Source organism: Chionomys nivalis, chromosome 16 (assembly GCF_950005125.1).
Source record: "Chionomys nivalis chromosome 16, mChiNiv1.1, whole genome shotgun sequence".
Lineage (NCBI taxonomy): Eukaryota > Metazoa > Chordata > Mammalia > Rodentia > Cricetidae > Chionomys > Chionomys nivalis.
Genome location: NC_080101.1, coordinates 47411117 through 47430629, shown reverse-complemented (window position 1 = coordinate 47430629; position 19513 = coordinate 47411117). Strand labels below are relative to the sequence as shown.

The 19513-nt window shown below is 34.0% G+C and overlaps 1 protein-coding gene across 2 annotated transcripts in view; it reads left to right on the top strand.

Moving 5' to 3' along the window:
* Mybl1 (MYB proto-oncogene like 1) overlaps positions 1-19251 on the top strand; it is a 37041-nt gene extending 17790 nt beyond the window's left edge. Inside the window, exons 8-16 of one of the 2 annotated variants that reach the window (XM_057791110.1) lie at positions 1115-1219; positions 8447-8680; positions 10980-11348; positions 12017-12159; positions 12598-12712; positions 13805-13921; positions 14146-14250; positions 14724-14903; positions 16705-19251. In XM_057791110.1, coding sequence (XP_057647093.1) covers positions 1115-1219; positions 8447-8680; positions 10980-11348; positions 12017-12159; positions 12598-12712; positions 13805-13921; positions 14146-14250; positions 14724-14903; positions 16705-16833 — 1497 coding nt within the window. In that variant the 3' untranslated portion in view covers positions 16834-19251. The remainder of the gene's footprint in view (positions 1-1114; positions 1220-8446; positions 8681-10979; positions 11349-12016; positions 12160-12597; positions 12713-13804; positions 13922-14145; positions 14251-14723; positions 14904-16704) is intronic. The other variant, XM_057791111.1, reaches the window with a different exon arrangement.
* The last annotated feature ends 262 nt before the right edge of the window (positions 19252-19513 follow it).

The following is a 19513-nucleotide window of genomic DNA, read 5'->3' as shown; positions in this document are numbered from 1 at the left end:
TACCTGTAATCCCAGTTTTTAAGATGAGGCAGGAAGACAAGCAGAGCTACGTAGCAAGTGTCAGGTCAGTCAGGGCTACAGAATAAAACCTGTCTCAAAAAGTGAAAACAACAAAGATCAAACGAAAACAAAAATAGAGGAAGCCTAGTGATATGTGCAGATCTGTGATCCCAGCACTTGGGAAGTTAGGGGCAGGAAGATGTGAGTTTGAGACGAGAGAGAGAGAGAGAGAGAGAGAGAGAGAGAGAGAGAGAGAGAGAGAGAGAGAGAGAGAGAGAGAAAGCAAGAGAGAGAAAGAAAAGAAAGCTTTTGACATAGAAGTTTAGTACTCATTTCCTTATCTATTAAACTAGGATAAAGAACATTATTGGATTTTTTGTTTTGTTTTTTACTTTTGGGTATTATAAAACTAAAGGAAAATGTATAAATGGATTTGAAAAATATAAAACCATAAAGTATGAGGTGATTAGCAGCACCAGTGTGGTAATTTGTTCAGTCTTGTAGCTTAAATTTTTCAAACAGCTGCTGAAGGTATAAAATACGTTACAAGGTAATTATCTAAAATGTTCCAAATGTACATTTTTGATATGTAATTAATGTAATATGCCTTTTAGTTTGTTTAGTTTTTTGCTGTTGGTCACATAGCCCAGACTGGCCTTGAACTTGACAAGTACTCAAGAATGCCCTTGAATTTGAAGTCCTCACATCTACTCCTTTCTAGTGTTGGCCACCGTGCACAGTTTTAGGTGTTGCTGGAGACATAAGGTGTTACCATGTAGCCCATGTTAGCTTAAAACCTGAAACCCCCCTTTCTTTCTGTTTCTAGAGTTGGGGAATGACAGGTGTGTACTACCATGCCTGAAATAATGTCTTTTTTTTTTTTGTACATTTAAGTTTTTCCATATTTTTTACAAAGTTGAAAATATTTGCCAAGTACCTTTTTAGATTCCAGAGATACTGTGATACGTTGATTTAGTAGCGTGAAAACATTAGTAGCATTTGGACTTAGTAGCATTAAGCTTTATTACAGCTTACATCGAAGAAAATAAGAAGGAAAACATTTTAAAGCAATTGTGATGGTGCCTGTTTTTCTCTTTTATTTAACTTATTTTAGCAACCCTTTGTTGATGAAGATCCTGATAAGGAAAAAAAAATAAAGGAACTTGAGTTGCTTCTTATGTCAGCTGAGAATGAAGTTAGAAGAAAGAGGCTTCCATCTGTAAGAAATGAATTTATATGCTTGTATTTGATTATTAGTCCTTCGTATGAATTCTTTTATGCTTTTTCTTAGTTGTAGAGTGTTTTTTAATGTGACTTCACATTTATTTAGTTATTTGTTTGTTTGCTTACTGTTTTGTTTTTTTTGTTTGTTTGTTTTTAGTAAGTCTGAGTAACAATCTGACTGACCTGGAATTCACTTTTGTAGACCAGGCTGGCCCTGAACTCACTGAGATCCACCTGCCTCTGCCTCCCAAGTGCTGGGATTAAAGGCATGTGCCACTACTGCCCGGCCAGCTGTTAAAGGCTAGGCTCACAACCAAAAATATAGGTGACTTTACATTTTAATATAAACACTTTTTTTCCCTCGTTTTAATTTGCAATTTTGAGGTTGCTTGAGTATGATTTACATCTCTTCCAGCCTGTTTTACAGTGTTCTATATTAGGATACTGAAAAAAAAAGTTCTTAAATAATAGTTGTTAAAGACTTAAAATAAAATCTTTGATTTGTATTTTTTTCTGTATTATATTAAGCTTTTAAAGACTTGACATTCCATGTAATGATGGGTTAAATTGAAAAAGCGTATAAAATGAGAAATGCAATAGGTAGAGAGATTTAAAAGCTCTAAAATTACTTTCATTTTCTTTGAAAAAAATTCTGTTTTAGTCTATTTAGGATATGAATTCAATAAATTGGAAAAAGTGATAATAACAAGGTGGGCGGCAGTGGCACATAGTTTAATTCCAGCACTCAAGAGGCAGAGACAGGCAGATCTCAGTGAGTTGAGGCAAGATTGGTTTACAGAGTGAGTTCCAGAGGACAGCCAGAGAAAACTGTCTTGAAAAACAAAACAAAACAACTTAATTATAACAACACAGCAGGGAACATTTAGATTTTATATTCTCTGATATGGTTGTCTTTGATTTGGTTCGTCAGAATAAGCAGGAGTATTAAGATAAGATCTAGTAGAATTAAACAGGCAATGCTAGATGGATTAGAGAAAAAAGATGTACATTTATACTTAGGTGAGAATTTTGAACATTTAAAGTGATATCTGGAGTATTTTTTATATTTTTCGAAGAGTTTTCTTAAACTGGGCATACAGCTCAGTGGTAGAGCATTTGCCTGATATGCATCAGATCTTGGGTTCAGTCTCAGCACTGAATAAAGTTGCTTTTCCTCTCCATGATTTCAGACTGAATGAGAGGGCAAATGTTGAGTTACTGGGAACTCAGCATCACTCTAATAGAATAAATTGGCATGTTCAATTAGTGTCATGAAACAAATGATATTGTTTTATATTATTTAAGGGGGAATTAAAATGACATGTTAATTATTATAGGTGAGGTTTTTACTGTAGGAAAGGCAGTTTTTGTTTTGAAACTATAAACTATTAGTAAATAGGAAGACTAGAAGTATGCTTATTTTAATGTTAATTTTAGTTTTGCTAAAGAAGAGACAAATAGTTATATATAGAGAGTCCTTATTTGTAGATGATTATGTCATGTTTAAGAAATTCTAAACATTTTGGGAATGAGATATAGCACAGTGGTAGGAACCTTGTCCCATGCTTGAGGCCTTAGACTTTGTCCCCAGTACTTCAAAACTAAAGCTAAACAAAACAATTATGAAAAAATTCAAGTACTTTTAGATTTAAAATTTTTAATTTTTCTATTTTATTTTTTTGTTTATGGTGTTTTGCATGTATGTATATCTATGTACTACATACATGAGGCCTGAGGAGGCCAGAATAAGGTGTCAGATCCCCTAGAACTGGGGTTACAGATGGTTTTGACCTGCCATATAGGTGCTAAGAATCAAACCCAGGTTCTTTGGAAGAGCAGCCAGTGCTCTTAACTGCTGAGCTTCACTCCAGTCCAATTCCCCCTTCCCCACTCCAGACAGGGTTTCCTCTATGTAACAGCCCTAGCTGTGCTGGAATGAGTTCTGTAGACCAGGCTGGCCTCAAACTCAGATCCATCTACCTCTGCTTCCCGAGTGTTGGGATTAAAGGCATGTGCCACCACCCCCTGGCCTAATTTTTGTTTTTTTAAAAAATAGTATGTTGAAGGCATGGAGGGGAGGGTGTGGGGGGATTGAGAAGGGAACAGTGGGTGGAAATGATCAAGATATGTTATATACATGTATGATGTTATCAAAGAATAAATATTTTTAAACTAATAACAGTAACTTAGCATACCTGTCTCATTTAATAATAAAAATATATTAGATAAAGTAATTCACATTTTATATTAAAAGGGAGAAAATTAATGACTTCTTTTTAAAACTTCATACACTTCATAAGACTTCATACACATTTGGGTTTTTTTTAACATTTGTGTGATTATAGTGACTACTATTTTACTGAATTCCATTGTGCTCCGCTCAGCTGAGTAAATTGTAGAGGTCAGAAGTGAGTGTGAGATCCTCTAGGAATGGAGATATAGATGGTTTGATCCCACATGTGGCTTCTGTGTTCCAGCAGTTGCTCCCAAATAATAAATAAGTGTTCAGACACTTATTAGTAAATATAAATGCTCAACCAATAGCTTAGGCTTGTCTCCTCCAGCCAGCTCTTACAACTTAAACTTAAATTAACCCATTTCTATTAATCTATGTGCTGCCCTGAGGGTAGTTTAGCTCATCTATGAACTTCCCATATTTTTTCTTCTGCATCTGGCTCAAGACTCCTCAGACTCTGCCCTTCTTCCCAGCATTCTCTCTGCTCAGAAAATCCTGCCTAACTCTCGGCCAATCAGCTTTATATTAACAATGAAAGCAACACATTTTCACAGTATACAGAAGGATTATTCCACAGCATTTCCCCTTTTTATCTAAATGAAAAAGGAAGGTTTTTACTTTAACATAGTAAAATGATAAACAACAAAAAAAGAGTTATCAAGTAAGAATTTTAGTTACAATATCCAGTCCTATTGTATTTGGCAAATTTAGAGAAAATAGTCTGTTATTAATCTTTATGAGTCTAAAGTTTCAAACCTAATTTATTTACCTTTTTATCATAACTAAGGAAAACTGATTATTTAGTCCTTAGCGCCATCAAAGACCCCAGAAAGGTGTCATGTTGTCTAACAACAGAGACATCTGTCTGTCTTCACAGTCATCCAAAGTTCTTGTGTACATTGGGGCATCCAACTTTGGTCTACAGGCCTAGTACATCTGACAGACACTTTTGGGAAGCAAGGAATTTTGAAGAACTGTCGTGCCGTGTATTGGCAAAGTTTGGCAGTCACTTTTTTGTGTGTGTCCTACTGGTTCAGTTTTGACAGTATACTGTCAGCAATTGAGGCAAGGGCAGTTTCTTTGCCCAAATGGCTAGCTTTTGCCATAAAGAAAGTAAACTCCATATGGAGGTTCTTTGATGCCTATCATCCTTTTTTGAAGTAGACCGATAGTATTAGGAGCAGACATGTCTCACTGTCATGAAAAGCCTTAGGTTAGTAAACATATTAAATAGCATATTCTGTAGGTCTTAGAAGTGTTTGAAGACCATCTGTTCATCTAAATATATCTGTGTATGACCTTGAAAACATACCTAGCATGACTATGAGTTTGACTATTATAGATGACTATTAATCTGTATTTCTTAATTAAACATTATATCCTTAAATGAGCTGTATAAACACAATACCCCAAACAAGAGTCAGAAGATGCATAAGTATAATAAAATTAACTTTAAATTTGGTTTTTTTGTTTGTTTTGTTTTTTTTTGGTTTTTCGAGACAGGGTTTCTCTGTAACTTTGGTGCCTGTCCTGGAACTAGCTCTTGTAGACCAGGCTGGCCTTGAACTCACAGAGATCCGCCTGCCTCTGCCTCTCGAGTGCTGGGATTAAAGGCGTGCGCCACCACCGCCCGGCTTTAACTTTAAATTTGTATCATTTTACCAAAATCCATACTAATGTAAAACATTTAGAGATTAATAGTTGTTTTTTTGGATTAAAGTAGAATCAATAATCTACCTTTTTTTTTTTCTTATCGTTCCTGTATCATATCCCCTTTTTGCCTTTAAAAAGAGATCTTAGAACTTAACTCTTTTGTTTAGGTTTTATTCTGCCTATGACCAGTAACAACTTGTAAACAACCCCCTAAACAGTGACAAACAATTATAATCCATTGAATAACCAAAATCCACCAATACCCCCATCTTGGGAATGTGGATGTCACTTTCTAGACTACTTCCTGTTGTTTGTGAGTGTTGGTATCTTTGGTGAAACTTTGAGAAAATCAGAATAATTGTTAAGTCTTGGCTAGATCATCTCAGCCAGCGGTTTTGAAGCTGTTTTGAATACTGGATCATCTGGATCATTTTTATTGGTGTCTGGTCCTCTTGCTTTGAAGATACATAAGCTTTTAAAAGTATTAATACAGGTATATACTGTGCATTTTATACAAGGCAGCCAAGGATAATTTTTTGTTTTATGTTTGAGCAGGTAACATATACATCATGTGTCTTGTAGTTTTTCTAAGTTTGGTTCTTTATGTCTGTAGTCAGAATTTTTAGGGGGTCTTCTTTGATCAGATCTGATTATCTTTAACCTTTAATGAATCCATAGTCTTTTGTTTTCTGTGGAAAGCATAACCTCTTCTGCTAAGTAACATCTTTTGACTTCCATTTTGAAGTCAAGACATTTTTAAAAATATATAAATTGGTTTATTCCAACAGTTTTCATAATCCAGTGTGTCTTAGCAGCTGTCATTTCTTCATTAACAATCAGAAAATCTAAAGACAACACAGTAACATACAGAATCCAGACTCTTGTGTATTTCCCATCTTTATGTGGCTTATATATTTTTTTAACTCTTTTCTTTTTTTTAAGGACTTCATTATTTTTAAACTATTTTTAGAGACCCTTTTTCTCATCTAGATCTGTCTTTACTGCATGTCTGTAACTTTTCTGTCTCTGAGCAAAACCCCAAACCTGCCACACAGCTCATGCTGACAGGGTGGCTCAAGTCCTCATAGGAGATAGATCCCTGTACTGAGGGCCAGGATGAGAGACACAGGACTAGGAAACTGCATTTGGCCCAGTTTTTGTGTGTTTAGAACTTTAAGCTTTCTTAGATCTTCTGTGGATGTAGGTGTGCTATCCTGGAATTCCATTTGTAGGCAGAGTGTCCCAGCAGCTACTCCAAATAACCACTCAGAGACTTACTATTAATTATAAATGCTCAGACAATAGCTTAGGTTTGCCTCCTCCTCCAGCTCTGTTAATCTCTGTGCTGCTCTGAGGCTGCTTTACTCCATCTATAACTTCCCATGTTACTACTTCTGCATCTGGCTTGATACTCTTCAGACTCTGCCCTAAAACTCCTGCCTAGCTACCAGCCAATCAGTTTTATATTAACAATTAGAGCAACACATTTTCACAGTGTGCAGAAGGATTATTCTTTTTTTTTTTTTTTTTTTTGGTTTTTTTTTTTGGTTTTTTGAGACAGGGTTTCTCTGTGGTTTTGGAGCCTGTCCTGGAACTAGCTCTTGTAGACCAGGCTGGTCTCGAACTCACAAAGATCCGCCTGCCTCTGCCTCCCAAGTGCTGGGATTAAAGGCGTGCGCCACCACCGCCCGGCCCAGAAGGATTATTCTACAACACATGGAAGATCAGCAAGTACTCTTATCCACTGAGCCATCTTTCCAACCCCGATTTTTAATAGTAGTAACCATTTGTTGAGTGATTCCTTTAAAATGGGAAGTATGTTCTTTTTGTTTTATTTTATCTATTATCTGTCTATCTGTCTGTCTGTCTGTCTTTATTTATTTGCTCATTTATTTATTTGTTTTTTCAAGACAGGGTTTCTCTGGGTAACAGCCCTGGCTGTCCTGAAACTTGCTCTGTAGACCAGGCTGGCCTCAAACTCACAGAGATCCTCCTGCCTCTGCCTCCTAAGTGATGGGATTAAAGGTGTGCGCCACCATGCCTGGTACGAGCAGTACATTCTTAAGAACATGTTTAGTACTAGATACATTTAATTTTAAATAAAATTTAAAATTCCTTGTGTGCACCAGCCACATTTTACAGATATGGCTCCCATACTGAGTTGCTGAATATATAGAACATTTTTAGAACATTTTCATGTTTCAGAAAGTTCTGTTGAATAGTGCTGTATGCATTGCAAGTTATCTTTTCTTTGTGATACTTCAAGATCTCCTTATTTTATTATCATAACAACAGGAAACTAGGCTTGCAAAATAAATAAATTGCCTGGGTTGTTTCTAAAGAAAGAAAGAAAACTTGTATAAGCCTGATATCAGAGTACTTACTTAATCTACAATGAGAACAAAGATAAGGAATAGAATATAGTAAAATGAAATAAATCACTTAGTTTTAAAAGAACATAAGAAAATTATGTACATTAGATTCACAGTCAGAATATGTTCTTGGAAGAAGTCTTACTTGAGGTCAGTCTTGAACAGAAATATTTTTTATTTTATGCTCATTGGTGTTTTGCCCACATTTATGTCTGAGAGTTTTGGAACCCTTGGAACTGGAGTTACACATGCTTTTGAGCTGCCATGTGGGTGCTGAGAATTGAATCCAGGTCCTCTGAAAGAGTAACCACTGTTCTTAACTACTGAGCTATCTCTCCAGCCCTGAATTCAGTCTTGAAATGCAGGATGATTATATTGTATATATATTAGCAAGACAGATGTATTAGGACAATATTTTAAATAGCAGATGAAAGTGTATTATTATCTATCAGTCACATGGCATACCTTTTAATATTTAAAGTGTCTTTTAAATCAAGGCAACACTTTGTGTGAATAGTGGGTTAGGGAATGTTCTAGATAAAGAGAACAATAGTTTGTACAAAGGCTCTCCAGAGTAAAAAAAAAAAAAATTCACTCATCAGGGAGTTAAAAGTACTAAAGCTTGGTATTCTCATAGAGTGAGGGTTGTGAGTGGAATTGTGGAATGAAGTTTAAAAAGAAAATAGACTACATTTTAGTTCTTTGTTACATATAAGTGCTAGTTTTATTGGTTGGCAGTGGCTTTATAGTTAAAATTTATTTAGAAAAAAAGAAATCTAGTCAAGGAATGAAATTTAGTGGAAACAAAGTATATACTAATATTGAAGAAAGGCTATACTGGGTACTATATCTTTTTATTTAAAATAATATGAAGCATGTATTGAAATTTTTTATTTAAAACTTAAATTCATACCTGTATTGAGAATGGCTAATAATATTCAATTTTCTTTTGTACTTTTAGCAACCTGGAAGCTTTTCTAGCTGGTCTGGTAGTTTCCTTATGGATGATAGCATGTCTAACACACTGAATAACCTTGAGGAACACACTGCCGAGTTTTATAGCATGGATGAAAATCAGACTGTTTCTGCTCAGCAAAACTCACCCACAAAGTTTCTAGCTGTAGAAGCAAATGCTGTGCTGTCTTCTCTACAGACCATCCCTGAATTTGCAGAGACCCTAGAACTTATTGAATCTGTAAGTTTGAAATAATGAAATTAATAACATAATCTCATGTTTAGAAGCTTAGTTTAATATTTAAATAGACATTTACCTACTTAAATGCTAAGCATTGCCTAATTTTGATCTCTTTTGTAGAGGTTTCTGACCAAAAAAAAATTAAAGGTTTAAGTCCTCCTCAAATGTGTGTCTTAAAAAGATGTTTTAGAATTAAAAATTTAATTCATTATTAGATGAGTTATTTAAATACATTAGAATGTGTTAAACTAGAGGAACTATAAAGAAGAAATTTTAAATCTATATATTCAGATTTGATCGTTTGATGTTTAGAAACACACACATATAATTCATGTTATATATTTTTTTTTTTTTTTTTTTTTTTTTTTTTTTTGGTTTTTTTGAGACAGGGTTTCTCTGTGGCTTTGGAGCCTGTCCTGGAACTAGCTCTTGTAGACCAGGCTGGTCTCGAACTCACAGAGATCCGCCTGCCTCTGCCTCCCGAGTGCTGGGATTAAAGGCGTGCGCCACCACCGCCCGGCCTCATGTTATATTTTTATCTTCTATTATATTATGATTCTGTCTTTGGTTTCTTAACATTTATGTAATTTTGAACAGGGTCTCACTGTGTATCCCTGGCTGACCTGGAACTCCATATATAAACCAGGCTGGCTTTGAACTTACAGAGATCTGTCTGCCTCTGCCTCCTGAGTGTTGGGCTTAAAGGCATGTGCCACCCACCATGCCTGGATCTTAAATATATTTTTTAAGCTTGAATTTTTAGACTTTATAGTATTCCAGCATATGAGAGTTTGACAGTAAGACAGTTTATTTACTGAATGCATTGCTGTGTACTTAGAGAACATCTAGATTTTCCATATCATCAAGAAAAAGTAATATTTATAAAGGCTTTGTTGTCAAATCATGACAATTGTATACTTGGCTAAATTGAATTTCTAAGTCAAAGTATATGTTCCATACATATTACTAAATGATTATATAGTTTTATAGTATTTTCCTATTTAATAGAATGATTTTATGATGAATTAATTCTTTTTAATAATAGCCTAAAATAATTTTTTCTTTTTATGTCATATATTCTGACAGAAAATTTCAGCTACTGAGTTAGATGAAACATTATCTTGTAATATTCCAAATTGTTATTATAAAAAATTGTAATGTTTTCTTCTAAAGTGTTCTGCTTAATTAAAGATGTTTAGACAAAGTTTGTTTTTACTGGTAAAAATGAGTAAATAACTTGTTAGAAATTATCATCCTAACATTTCTCAATGCTGTGGTGCCTGTGTGAGATGCTGAACCACTCCACATGCCCTGACTGAAGGCCACAGCTTTCCAGATTTCCTTGTTTGTAGCAAATGCTTTCTATACAGTTACAGCCATTAGTGGTCACGCCCTCTACACAGTGTGGTGGTTTCCCGGGTCAGATCCCGCAGGCTTTTATCTTTGTGTTGTTGAGCCATGGAGACAGAGATGGAAAGAAATGAGCATTTAACTTTCCATCATCACCTCAGTCAGATGGATTTGCTCGCACCCTTTTCGGGGAAACTGAAAATCTCCATCAGGAAACAGTTAGGAACTTCTGAGTAGCCTGGGTGAAGAATTTCCACTGTCCACGAGAGTGTCACCTCCCACCCCACTCTCTACTGCCTTCCTTTACTGCCACAAAGGCAGCGACCCTTAGTCACTTACACGTCGATGCATTTCTGAGGTAGGGCCTTCCATGTCCATTTTTCTGCCTTACAAGATAAAAGGGAACAGTTTGTGGCCATTTTCTATTTAAACAGAGTGGATTTAGATAGAAGATAAACAATGTGCCTGGTGAATGGAAGCATTTAAGTGCATGGAGCATTTCTACACCATCCACATTAATATTTCTTTTACCTCTTAAGTAGGGACTGTCATAGAGATGATAGGACAGAAAGGTTTATTTAATTTGTCTTTACACTTGAATCACTCATTTGAAATGATTTTAAAAAATCTTTCTATATTTTTCAGTTAATAAAATTCACTAATGTAAAATGTAATGTCAAATATTCAGGGCATGTAATTTTCTAATATGGAAATACAATTGAACGCCAACAAATTAGGAAATTTCTTATTTTTATTTAAAATTCTCTTTACAATCTGAAGACAGTGAAAAGGGAAATGGGTTATTTAGAGTTTTTCTTTAGATGGTTTGGATTTATAAGCAATGCTGCATAAACAAATAAATATAAAAAAAGAATTATTATCCTGTGTTCAGATCATATTTAATTAAGTAGGTTACAGCTTAATGAGTTAAGAATTCATTTTTTTGTAGGATCCTGTAGCATGGAGTGATGTTACCAGTTTTGATCTTTCTGATGCTGCTGCTTCTCCTGTCAAGTCTACTCCAGTTAAACTAATGCGAATTCAACATAATGAAGGAGCCATGGAATGTCAATTTAATGTCAGTCTTGTACTTGAAGGGAAAAAGAACAGTTGTAATGGTGGAGACAGTGAAGCCATTTCTCTAGCATCCCCAAATGTGGTCAAGTTTAGCACTCCACCAACCATCCTCAGAAAGAAGAAAAGAATACGAGTGGGTCAGTCTCTAGGCAATGAACTTGGTGATGGCTCATTCAATGAAGGCAGTAATACAGCGTTAAAACACACGCCAGTGAAAACACTACCATTTTCTCCTTCACAGGTACTAATGTTGTTTCACTTATATTTGCAAATGTAGACAAGATGAATTAAATTAGATCTATAGTGCCTTTAATAGCAGTAGGTTGCTTTGTTAACACAAAGATATGTCTAAATGTATGCATGAGAATGGTGAATTCAGTGTCTCACCAAGGGTAGTATCTGCATTATAGCACCCTAGAATTTCAAGAGCTAAAAGGGACTTTTTCTTTGTCATATAGTGCTTTTTTATAAGACTCTTCAGGAAACTGGCCCCTAAAGGTAAAATGATTTATTTGTGCAAGGGTATCTAATGCAGAGCTAAAACTAAGATCCAGTATGACTCTTTGACCCTGGATTGTTCAGCATATATGTCCAGCATGCTGTAAACAGATCTTATCTGCATACAGCAATTTAGATTTTCATTTACATGTTAAGTTTTCATTTTTGACATTCTTTGGAAGAAATCTAGACAACAACAATCCTGTTCAGAGTGTTCAGGTGCTGGGAGGCAGCAGTGAACAAAATAGAAATGTCTTGTCATTATGGAGCTTAATTTCCATGAAGTAGAAAATATGTGTAGTATTACTGAAAATCTTTTCCTAAAACAATAGAGAAGTCTTACCAGTTTGATATTTGTATAGGAATTTTGATGTTCTAAAATATTGTCTGTGAATTCTGTTCTCCTTTAAGTTTTTTAACACATGTCCTGGAAATGAGCAACTTAATATAGAAAACCCTTCGTTTACATCAACCCCAATTTGTGGGCAAAAAGTTCTGATTACAACTCCTCTTCAGAAGGAAGCAACTCCCAAAGACCAAAAAGAAAATGTAGGGTAAGTCTGCATTAAATAATATTATGTTAGGGAGAGCAGGAGGCATAAAGTCAGGGGTATGTTAGCATTTTATTCAAGTAAATGGCACATCACATAATCTCTATGTCTATAGATTTAGAAGTTGGTTGTTATTCTTTTTAAAGTTACAACCTCTTATTCTGTTCCTGTAGAATACTGAAAACTGGGTAAATATAGCATAAAATTTTTATTTCAAGCAAAATATTCTTAGTACTTTTCCTAAGTCATTCTTCCTTTTAAAAAAAAATACTAATTAGAGAATGAACAACTTTAGGCAACCATATATTAAATATTTCTATAATACTTTAGAAAAACATATGTATATAAAAATGTAGTTTATGATTTTTCAGGGCTTTGCCTTCCTTAACATATATGAAATTATATCATGAGAGTAATAAAAATATCTGAATGATTGACTAGGTTTAGAACACCTACTATTAGAAGATCTATATTGGGTACCACACCAAGAACTCCTACTCCATTTAAGAATGCACTTGCTGCTCAGGAAAAAAAGTATGGACCTCTTAAAATTGTGGTATGTATACTCTTTATTCTCAAGCATCTCCTAGTTTTAATTAAAGAAAAAGTGGTGTATATCATCTTGAAGTTTTTAGCGTTAAAAAGTGTTTATTGAAACTGAAATAAAATTTTATCTCTTAATTTATGAATGTAATTTTGTGTTAATATTACTTGACCTGTAAATAACCATTTGTTTGACTCATTTTAAGTTTGTGTGTTCTCATGTTAACTAGAAGAAAACAGTTTCAGTGGCATGCTTTTTTTCTTAATGTTAAAGCATGTATTTAGTAGTTTCATTGCAATAGAATTAATATTTTGATATATCTAATCACTTAATGCTGCTGAGGAAACTAACAGGTTAGGAAGCCTTCTTAAAGTTCAGTTTCTCTTCTGTGTACAAGTTATTAAGCACACCCAAGTTTTTTATTGTGAAACTAAAAAAGACAATGCAAATAAAGGGCTTGTCTCTGGTTTCATTATAGTGAGTACTTAGTTACTGCTATTAGTCTTGTAGCTGTGGTAGCAATAGTTCATGAGTTAATACATCTGTGAAGTGTTCTAGTTATTTGTGTTCTCATAAATATTGTTATCTTTAAAATACCTCAGAAAAGGCCAGAACATTTTAGACATATGCAGATATTTTATGTTTATTAGAAATAAAGCTATTACTTAAATTTTATTTCTTCAATGATAGTTTAAATTTTGTTCTACTTTTAGTAATTTTAGGATGTAGGTTCATTAAAATTAATATTCATTAATATTTTAAGCAATTATTACTATGAGCTGATTAGTTAATTTGTATATCTATAGAAAGTAGAAGATAATTTTGTTAATATTGTAAAAGTCTAAAATTTAAAGCAAAAACCAACTGTTTATTATTATTATTGTGGATGTACACATGCTATGATACTCTTGAAGAGGTTAGAGGACAGCTTTTGGGAATTAATTCTCTCCTTCTACCATGGACTCCGGGAATGGAACTTGGGTTGTCAGGCTTGTTGTCTTACCAGGCCAAAAGGCAGAATTTTATATACAAAGAGAGAGAGAGAAAAAAAAAGAGGAATTTCTGGCAATTGCCTTTTAAAACCTTTGAAAAAAAATAATTTAGTCCCAGCCACTTGCCTTCTTGGAAGAAGACATTCGAGAAGTTTTAAAAGAAGAAACTGGAACAGACATATTCCTCAAAGAAGAAGATGAACCTGGTTACAAAAGCTGCAAGCAAGAGGTAATCTTGAGGATTGTTTATATCTTCATTTCCATAGATAGTTAGAGGAGGTCTCTGTGTTACTTCAGCTGCCCTCAAACTTGCAAATCTCCTGCCTACCCTTGCTGAGAGCTGTGACTGGGTATGTTACTCCGTGCAGCTCTTCTAGAAGTACTGCTTATGAAAGGCTTTGTCATGTACAAGAGACTTGGATATAAAGTTACCTTGTAAATTATTTTTCTTAGCATTCTGCATCTGTGAAGAAAGTCAGAAAATCACTAGCCTTAGAAAGCTGGGACAAAGAAGAACCAGGCTCTCAGCTACTAACTGAAGACATTTCAGATATACAGGTTTGTAAAGAATTCATACATGTTTTTAAATGTCTGTCTTAAATCATGGTGGTTCTCACTTCATATTCATTGCTTGACCAGATCATTTTAAGGAGAATCACAGAAAATTTAGGATTGTTTTGCCTAATTCAGAGAGAACCTATTATCTATGAAGAATATGTTATTTTTTAAACTTGTTTTATTTTAAGAGAAGTTAGTCTTTTGTATGATGTCAAAAAAACAGTGGTTCACAAACCTTTAAATCTGAATTATCAAAATATTACTATAGCACTATAAGTTTATTTTGTGTAATTACCAAGATATTATTCTAATGCTAGACATTACTTTGTGTAATTACAAAGAATTACTAGATATTTCATCAGAGCCAAATGTTTCCTAAGAGGAAAATTAACAGGGCTTCCATTACCTCTTACTCAGTAGTCTCTTGTCTCTACTTTTGAATTAGTTATTTTCCTCTTTCTTTTTTCTCTTAGTCAGAAAATATACTTGCAACATCTTTATTAATGATACCATTATTGGAAATACATGACAATAGGTGCAACTTGACTCCTGAAAAACAAGATATAAATTCAGCCAACAAAACATATTCACTTACTAAAAAGAAACCAAACCCTAACCCTTCTAAAGTTGTCAAATTGGAAAAGAATCTTCAGGTATGGATTTATAAGTTTCTTTAGTGATTTTGTTGCTGTTTAGTCAATGATCACTTTTAACTTACTAATCACAAATTATACTTTTTCTTTTAAAGTTTAAATTGACAAGTACAATAAAAATTATTATTTTGTCACTGAAAGCAAGTTTGGGTTTAAGCGAGACTCATCAGTACACATACCATCTCTACAATTAGAATTTTAACCAGAGATTTTTAGGGTTTTGTTGTTGCTGCTGTTGTTTTGAGACAGGATCTTAGCTCGTTATGTAGCTGACCTTGAAATCATAGTCCTGCAGCTTCAACTTCTTAAATCCTGGGATACAGATTTGTGCCATCATGCCTGGCCCTTTCATGATTTCTTTGTGTGTGTGTGTGTGTGTGTGAGTGTGTGTGTGTGTAATGATATTTAAATCCACTTCTGGTATTTTCTATCTGTAAAATAAAAATAAATAGCCACATTCGTTGTTCCAAATTTGTAAGTAGGTGGAAGCATTTCCAGCATAATTTTTGTTGATATGATTGTGCCCAGTATACAGGATCAGAAGCTATAAAACAAGACATCCCCCATTCCTTTGTGGCCAGTAAATGGTTGCAAATGAAGGCTGGTGAAATTCTTATCTGTTGTCTTAGGAGTTTACCCAAAGAATATGAATTGTTGGAGAGGAAGATTTCTTCTTTATGCCTCACTGACTGCAGAATAGTTTCCCTGACACTGAGGCATTCCTTGAGAATATCTTTGGCAATCAGATATAGACAACCACCTGTCTGTCTTGGGCCATGGCTTTCAGAGAGTGACATAATGCATTCCCTTAATTGACTTAAAATGCTTTTAATTCCCAGTATTCAGTTAATATAGAACTTCATATATACATACATAATATATATAATATAATATAGGAAGTTCATCATGTAATAACTCTTACATATCATATATAAGTCTTTATTCTTTGATAAGGGAGAAGACAGGGTGCACCTGTGGTTTACTTTTTGATATTACATCTTCCCTCTAAGTCTTTTCCTTTTTCTTGGTACTGGGGACAAAACCCGAGTGAGTCTTCTACAGGCTAGATAAATACTAATGATCTACATCTCCAGCTCCTCTCTTTAAAACTTTTGGAAAATTTGGGGACAAAAGAGATCTATATTTTTTTCCTGTTATGATTCATTTGATTTCTGGGGAGCTGTGGGAAACAAAACTATGCTATTATACTATTCACCATAGGCCAGTGAGCAATATACACAGTCATAATAATTACACAAAATTGTTATAAATATAATCCCAGCACTCGGGAGGCAGAGGCAGAGGCAGGCGGATCTCTGTGAGTTTGAGACCAGCCTGGTCTACAGAGCTAGTTCCAGGACAGGCTCCAAAACCACAGAGAAATCCTGTCTCGAAAAAAAAAATAAACCAAAAAAAAAATTGTTATAAATATTTTAGTGTGTGTTAAAATATAGCATCTCATTTTAAAAGATATAATATTGTTATTAAAATACTTTATAGCAATTACTTAGAAAATTCCTAGTCAAACAATTGATTTTTTAAAAGTCTAGTTATGAAGACTGGCAATATGGCTCAGTGGATAAAGGCGCTTGTTACTAACCCTTATGACCTAAGTTTGGTTCTGTAGTCCATGTGGTAGTGAGAGGACTGACTTCTGAACGTTGTCCTTTGACTTCCACGTATGTATGTGGCGTGATATGTGCACACACACACTTGTACACATGCATGCACTCTAATTATGAAGTGGTTTGGGTAGTTAATTTTACTAATTTTTACATCACTTTTGCTATTTCCTTCATAGTCAAATTGTGAGTGGGAAACAGTGGTATATGGGAAGACAGAAGACCAACTTATCATGACTGAACAAGCGAGAAGATATCTGAGTACTTACACAGCCGCCAGCAGCACCTCAAGAGCTCTCATACTCTAATTGCTACTAAAGCTGATACAGTGCCCTACCCCCTACTGTATTTGTGCCAAATTAGGTTGCAAATGGAACTTGTCTCAATTAATTTTTTAAAGGTTTTAATACATCCCTACAATGGTTCGCATTTTTTTCTATATTGGACAGACAATAATAAGCCACTTAAAGTAAGGGGTAGGTAAATTCATTATTTACTTTTTAAGAAATGAGAGTTTTAAAATTTGTTTTTAAAGAACACAATGGGAGAATAAAGATGTTCATGGTATTCCAAAGCAAATTTTCACATAATTTCTTTACAGGATATATGCCAGTACTTTCTCAAGGTTATAGTCTGTTATAAACAAGTTAAGTATGTGTGATCTCTGAAAGTCTATATTTAGGACCCGGGGGCTTTATGAAGTACTTTTGCACGTGTGCTGATTTATTTAGACTACCATTTATAAAGAAACACAATGAGAAGGAGTCACAAGGAAGCTAGAAAGTTGCACTACTAATTTTTGGTATTTTTCAGAAACAATGAAATTAACTACAGTGTTAAACATATTTATTTGAGCATAGTAATAAAAAAGCATTGAAAGTGGGCTTTTTCTTACTAGTAAAGAGTCAGTATTTCTTAAGTCTCAGAAGAGCTGAGAATTCTGTTGAATGTATTGTACAGTATGTAGGAGCAGGAAAACTGTGTAAATTAAAAAGATGTCTGTTTTTATAATTTATTTTCATTTTTAAAGCTTAAATGTAGATATTTATATATATACAGGGTGTCTAGAAGCCAGTGTTGTTTCTTGTCATTACAGCTAATGTAGTAAAGAATAACTTTGACTTTCAAGTATGAATTAGTTGTTATAGCTTCAAAGAATACAATATCTATACTGTATGTCACATCTACCTAAATATTGCACTATATCCTTTAAATCATGTTGGTTATAAAGTAGTTCTAAAATGTATTAAATAATAATTTAATATTTTCTTTTTAAATTATATTGGAGGTCATAAATTAATCTGGTGATTCGTGTATGTGTTTGAAATTTTCATTTTGTTTAAAAAACAATATGGTACCTTGCTCCCTAAAACAGTCTGCACTTAGAAAGTTTATTCTATTTACTCAATGTTTCAGAATTAGAAAATATTATCTTTTATTTATACAAATATTTTGTCCTTTTATAAATGTTTTGTGTTTCCAGGTTACAACAGTTGCTTCAGTTGCCTGTTTAGGTGTTTGCACTTATTTTTTTCTTTTTGAAAGAATGTCTTTGCTTATGTGGTAGAGATTTTATGTAATTTTTGAGACATATAATGGTGTGCTGTCAACCTAAACACTGACAAGCAAATAGAATTGTACACTGTAGTTTGAATTATTTATAATTGACACACTCTCTCCCTCTCCACTCCTGAAGTAAGCTGCTATAGAAAGTAGCAGAATCGGCTGCTATGAGAGATGGAAAGAGCGACCACCACTTGCACTGTGTGAAAAGCTAAGCAAATGATGGCAAGTTCTCAAGTTAACTTAATGGATTCAACTATTACCAAGCAGATTCTTACAAAGACCAAAACACTACTATGCCTCAAAACCAAACCAAACCAAACAGCTTAAGATTTTAAGAAATTCTATTTATCTGTTAATAGAAATGGGACTACTGAATATTTTAATGCCTAGTTCTTCAACAGTAGACCTAAAAAGGTTTTAAGCTTTAAATCCAATTGCTAGTTTTTGTATACTATATGTTAGTGAGAAGTAAAGAATATGTGTGGTGGTACTAAGATTATGCCTTCTTGATAACTAATAGGTAAAACAATTTGAATCTTCTTAGCATGTTAAATATGTTTTTTTCTAATTAATGAACTTCTCACAGAAATGTTGCTTTGTAAAACCAATGATTGTGGAAAAAAATCATACTATATCATTTCAGTTACTTTGGGGTAATAATAGTACATAATTCCTTTTAAAAATGTAGTTTTTAGCTGTATCGGATACGATAGTCTCCAATTGCCAAAGTAAAATATCTCAGATATGCTACATATTTTAAAACATAATTTTTCTTGAGCATTAAGTTAACACAAATGTTAATATATTGTATATAAGCCTGGGCTTATGGAACGTAGTATATATTTGGGTTGGTGTTGGTTGAATCCTCAAGTTAACTGCTTTGTTGCTTTTTTTGTTGTTGTTGTTGCAAGATTTGTAATCATAAACATGCCAGGCATCTTAAGTCATCTTTTTTACTGTTCGTTTGGATTCTTCAGTTTTCTGAAGATGCCATGCATACAGGTAGTAGGCATACATGCATGGAAACTGACTACACACATACCATACTGCATTTTATAGTAAGGTTTTCACATTAATACAGCAATTACACTGACTAAATTGACTAATATGAGAAAACTTTGCATTGTTAGAGAATCTTGCAGACAATGTTGAAATCTATTAACATCCAAATAAAGCATCTGTGTACAAGCTGACGTGGTGTTGCTCATTTCACTTTGCTTCTGTGTAACGGATTTGATTGAATCCTTAAGACCAGAGTCCATCACTGAGTTCTTATCCTTTGTACTCTTAGAACTCCCTTTGCAGGTGATTTCCCCTGTTAACAAATGTGGCCCCTCCAATAGACTTCATTCAGAAACACTTCAAGTTCCTTTTACATTCTTTCGTGTAACTTTTATTGACACTGGAAATAGAATGTTCAAA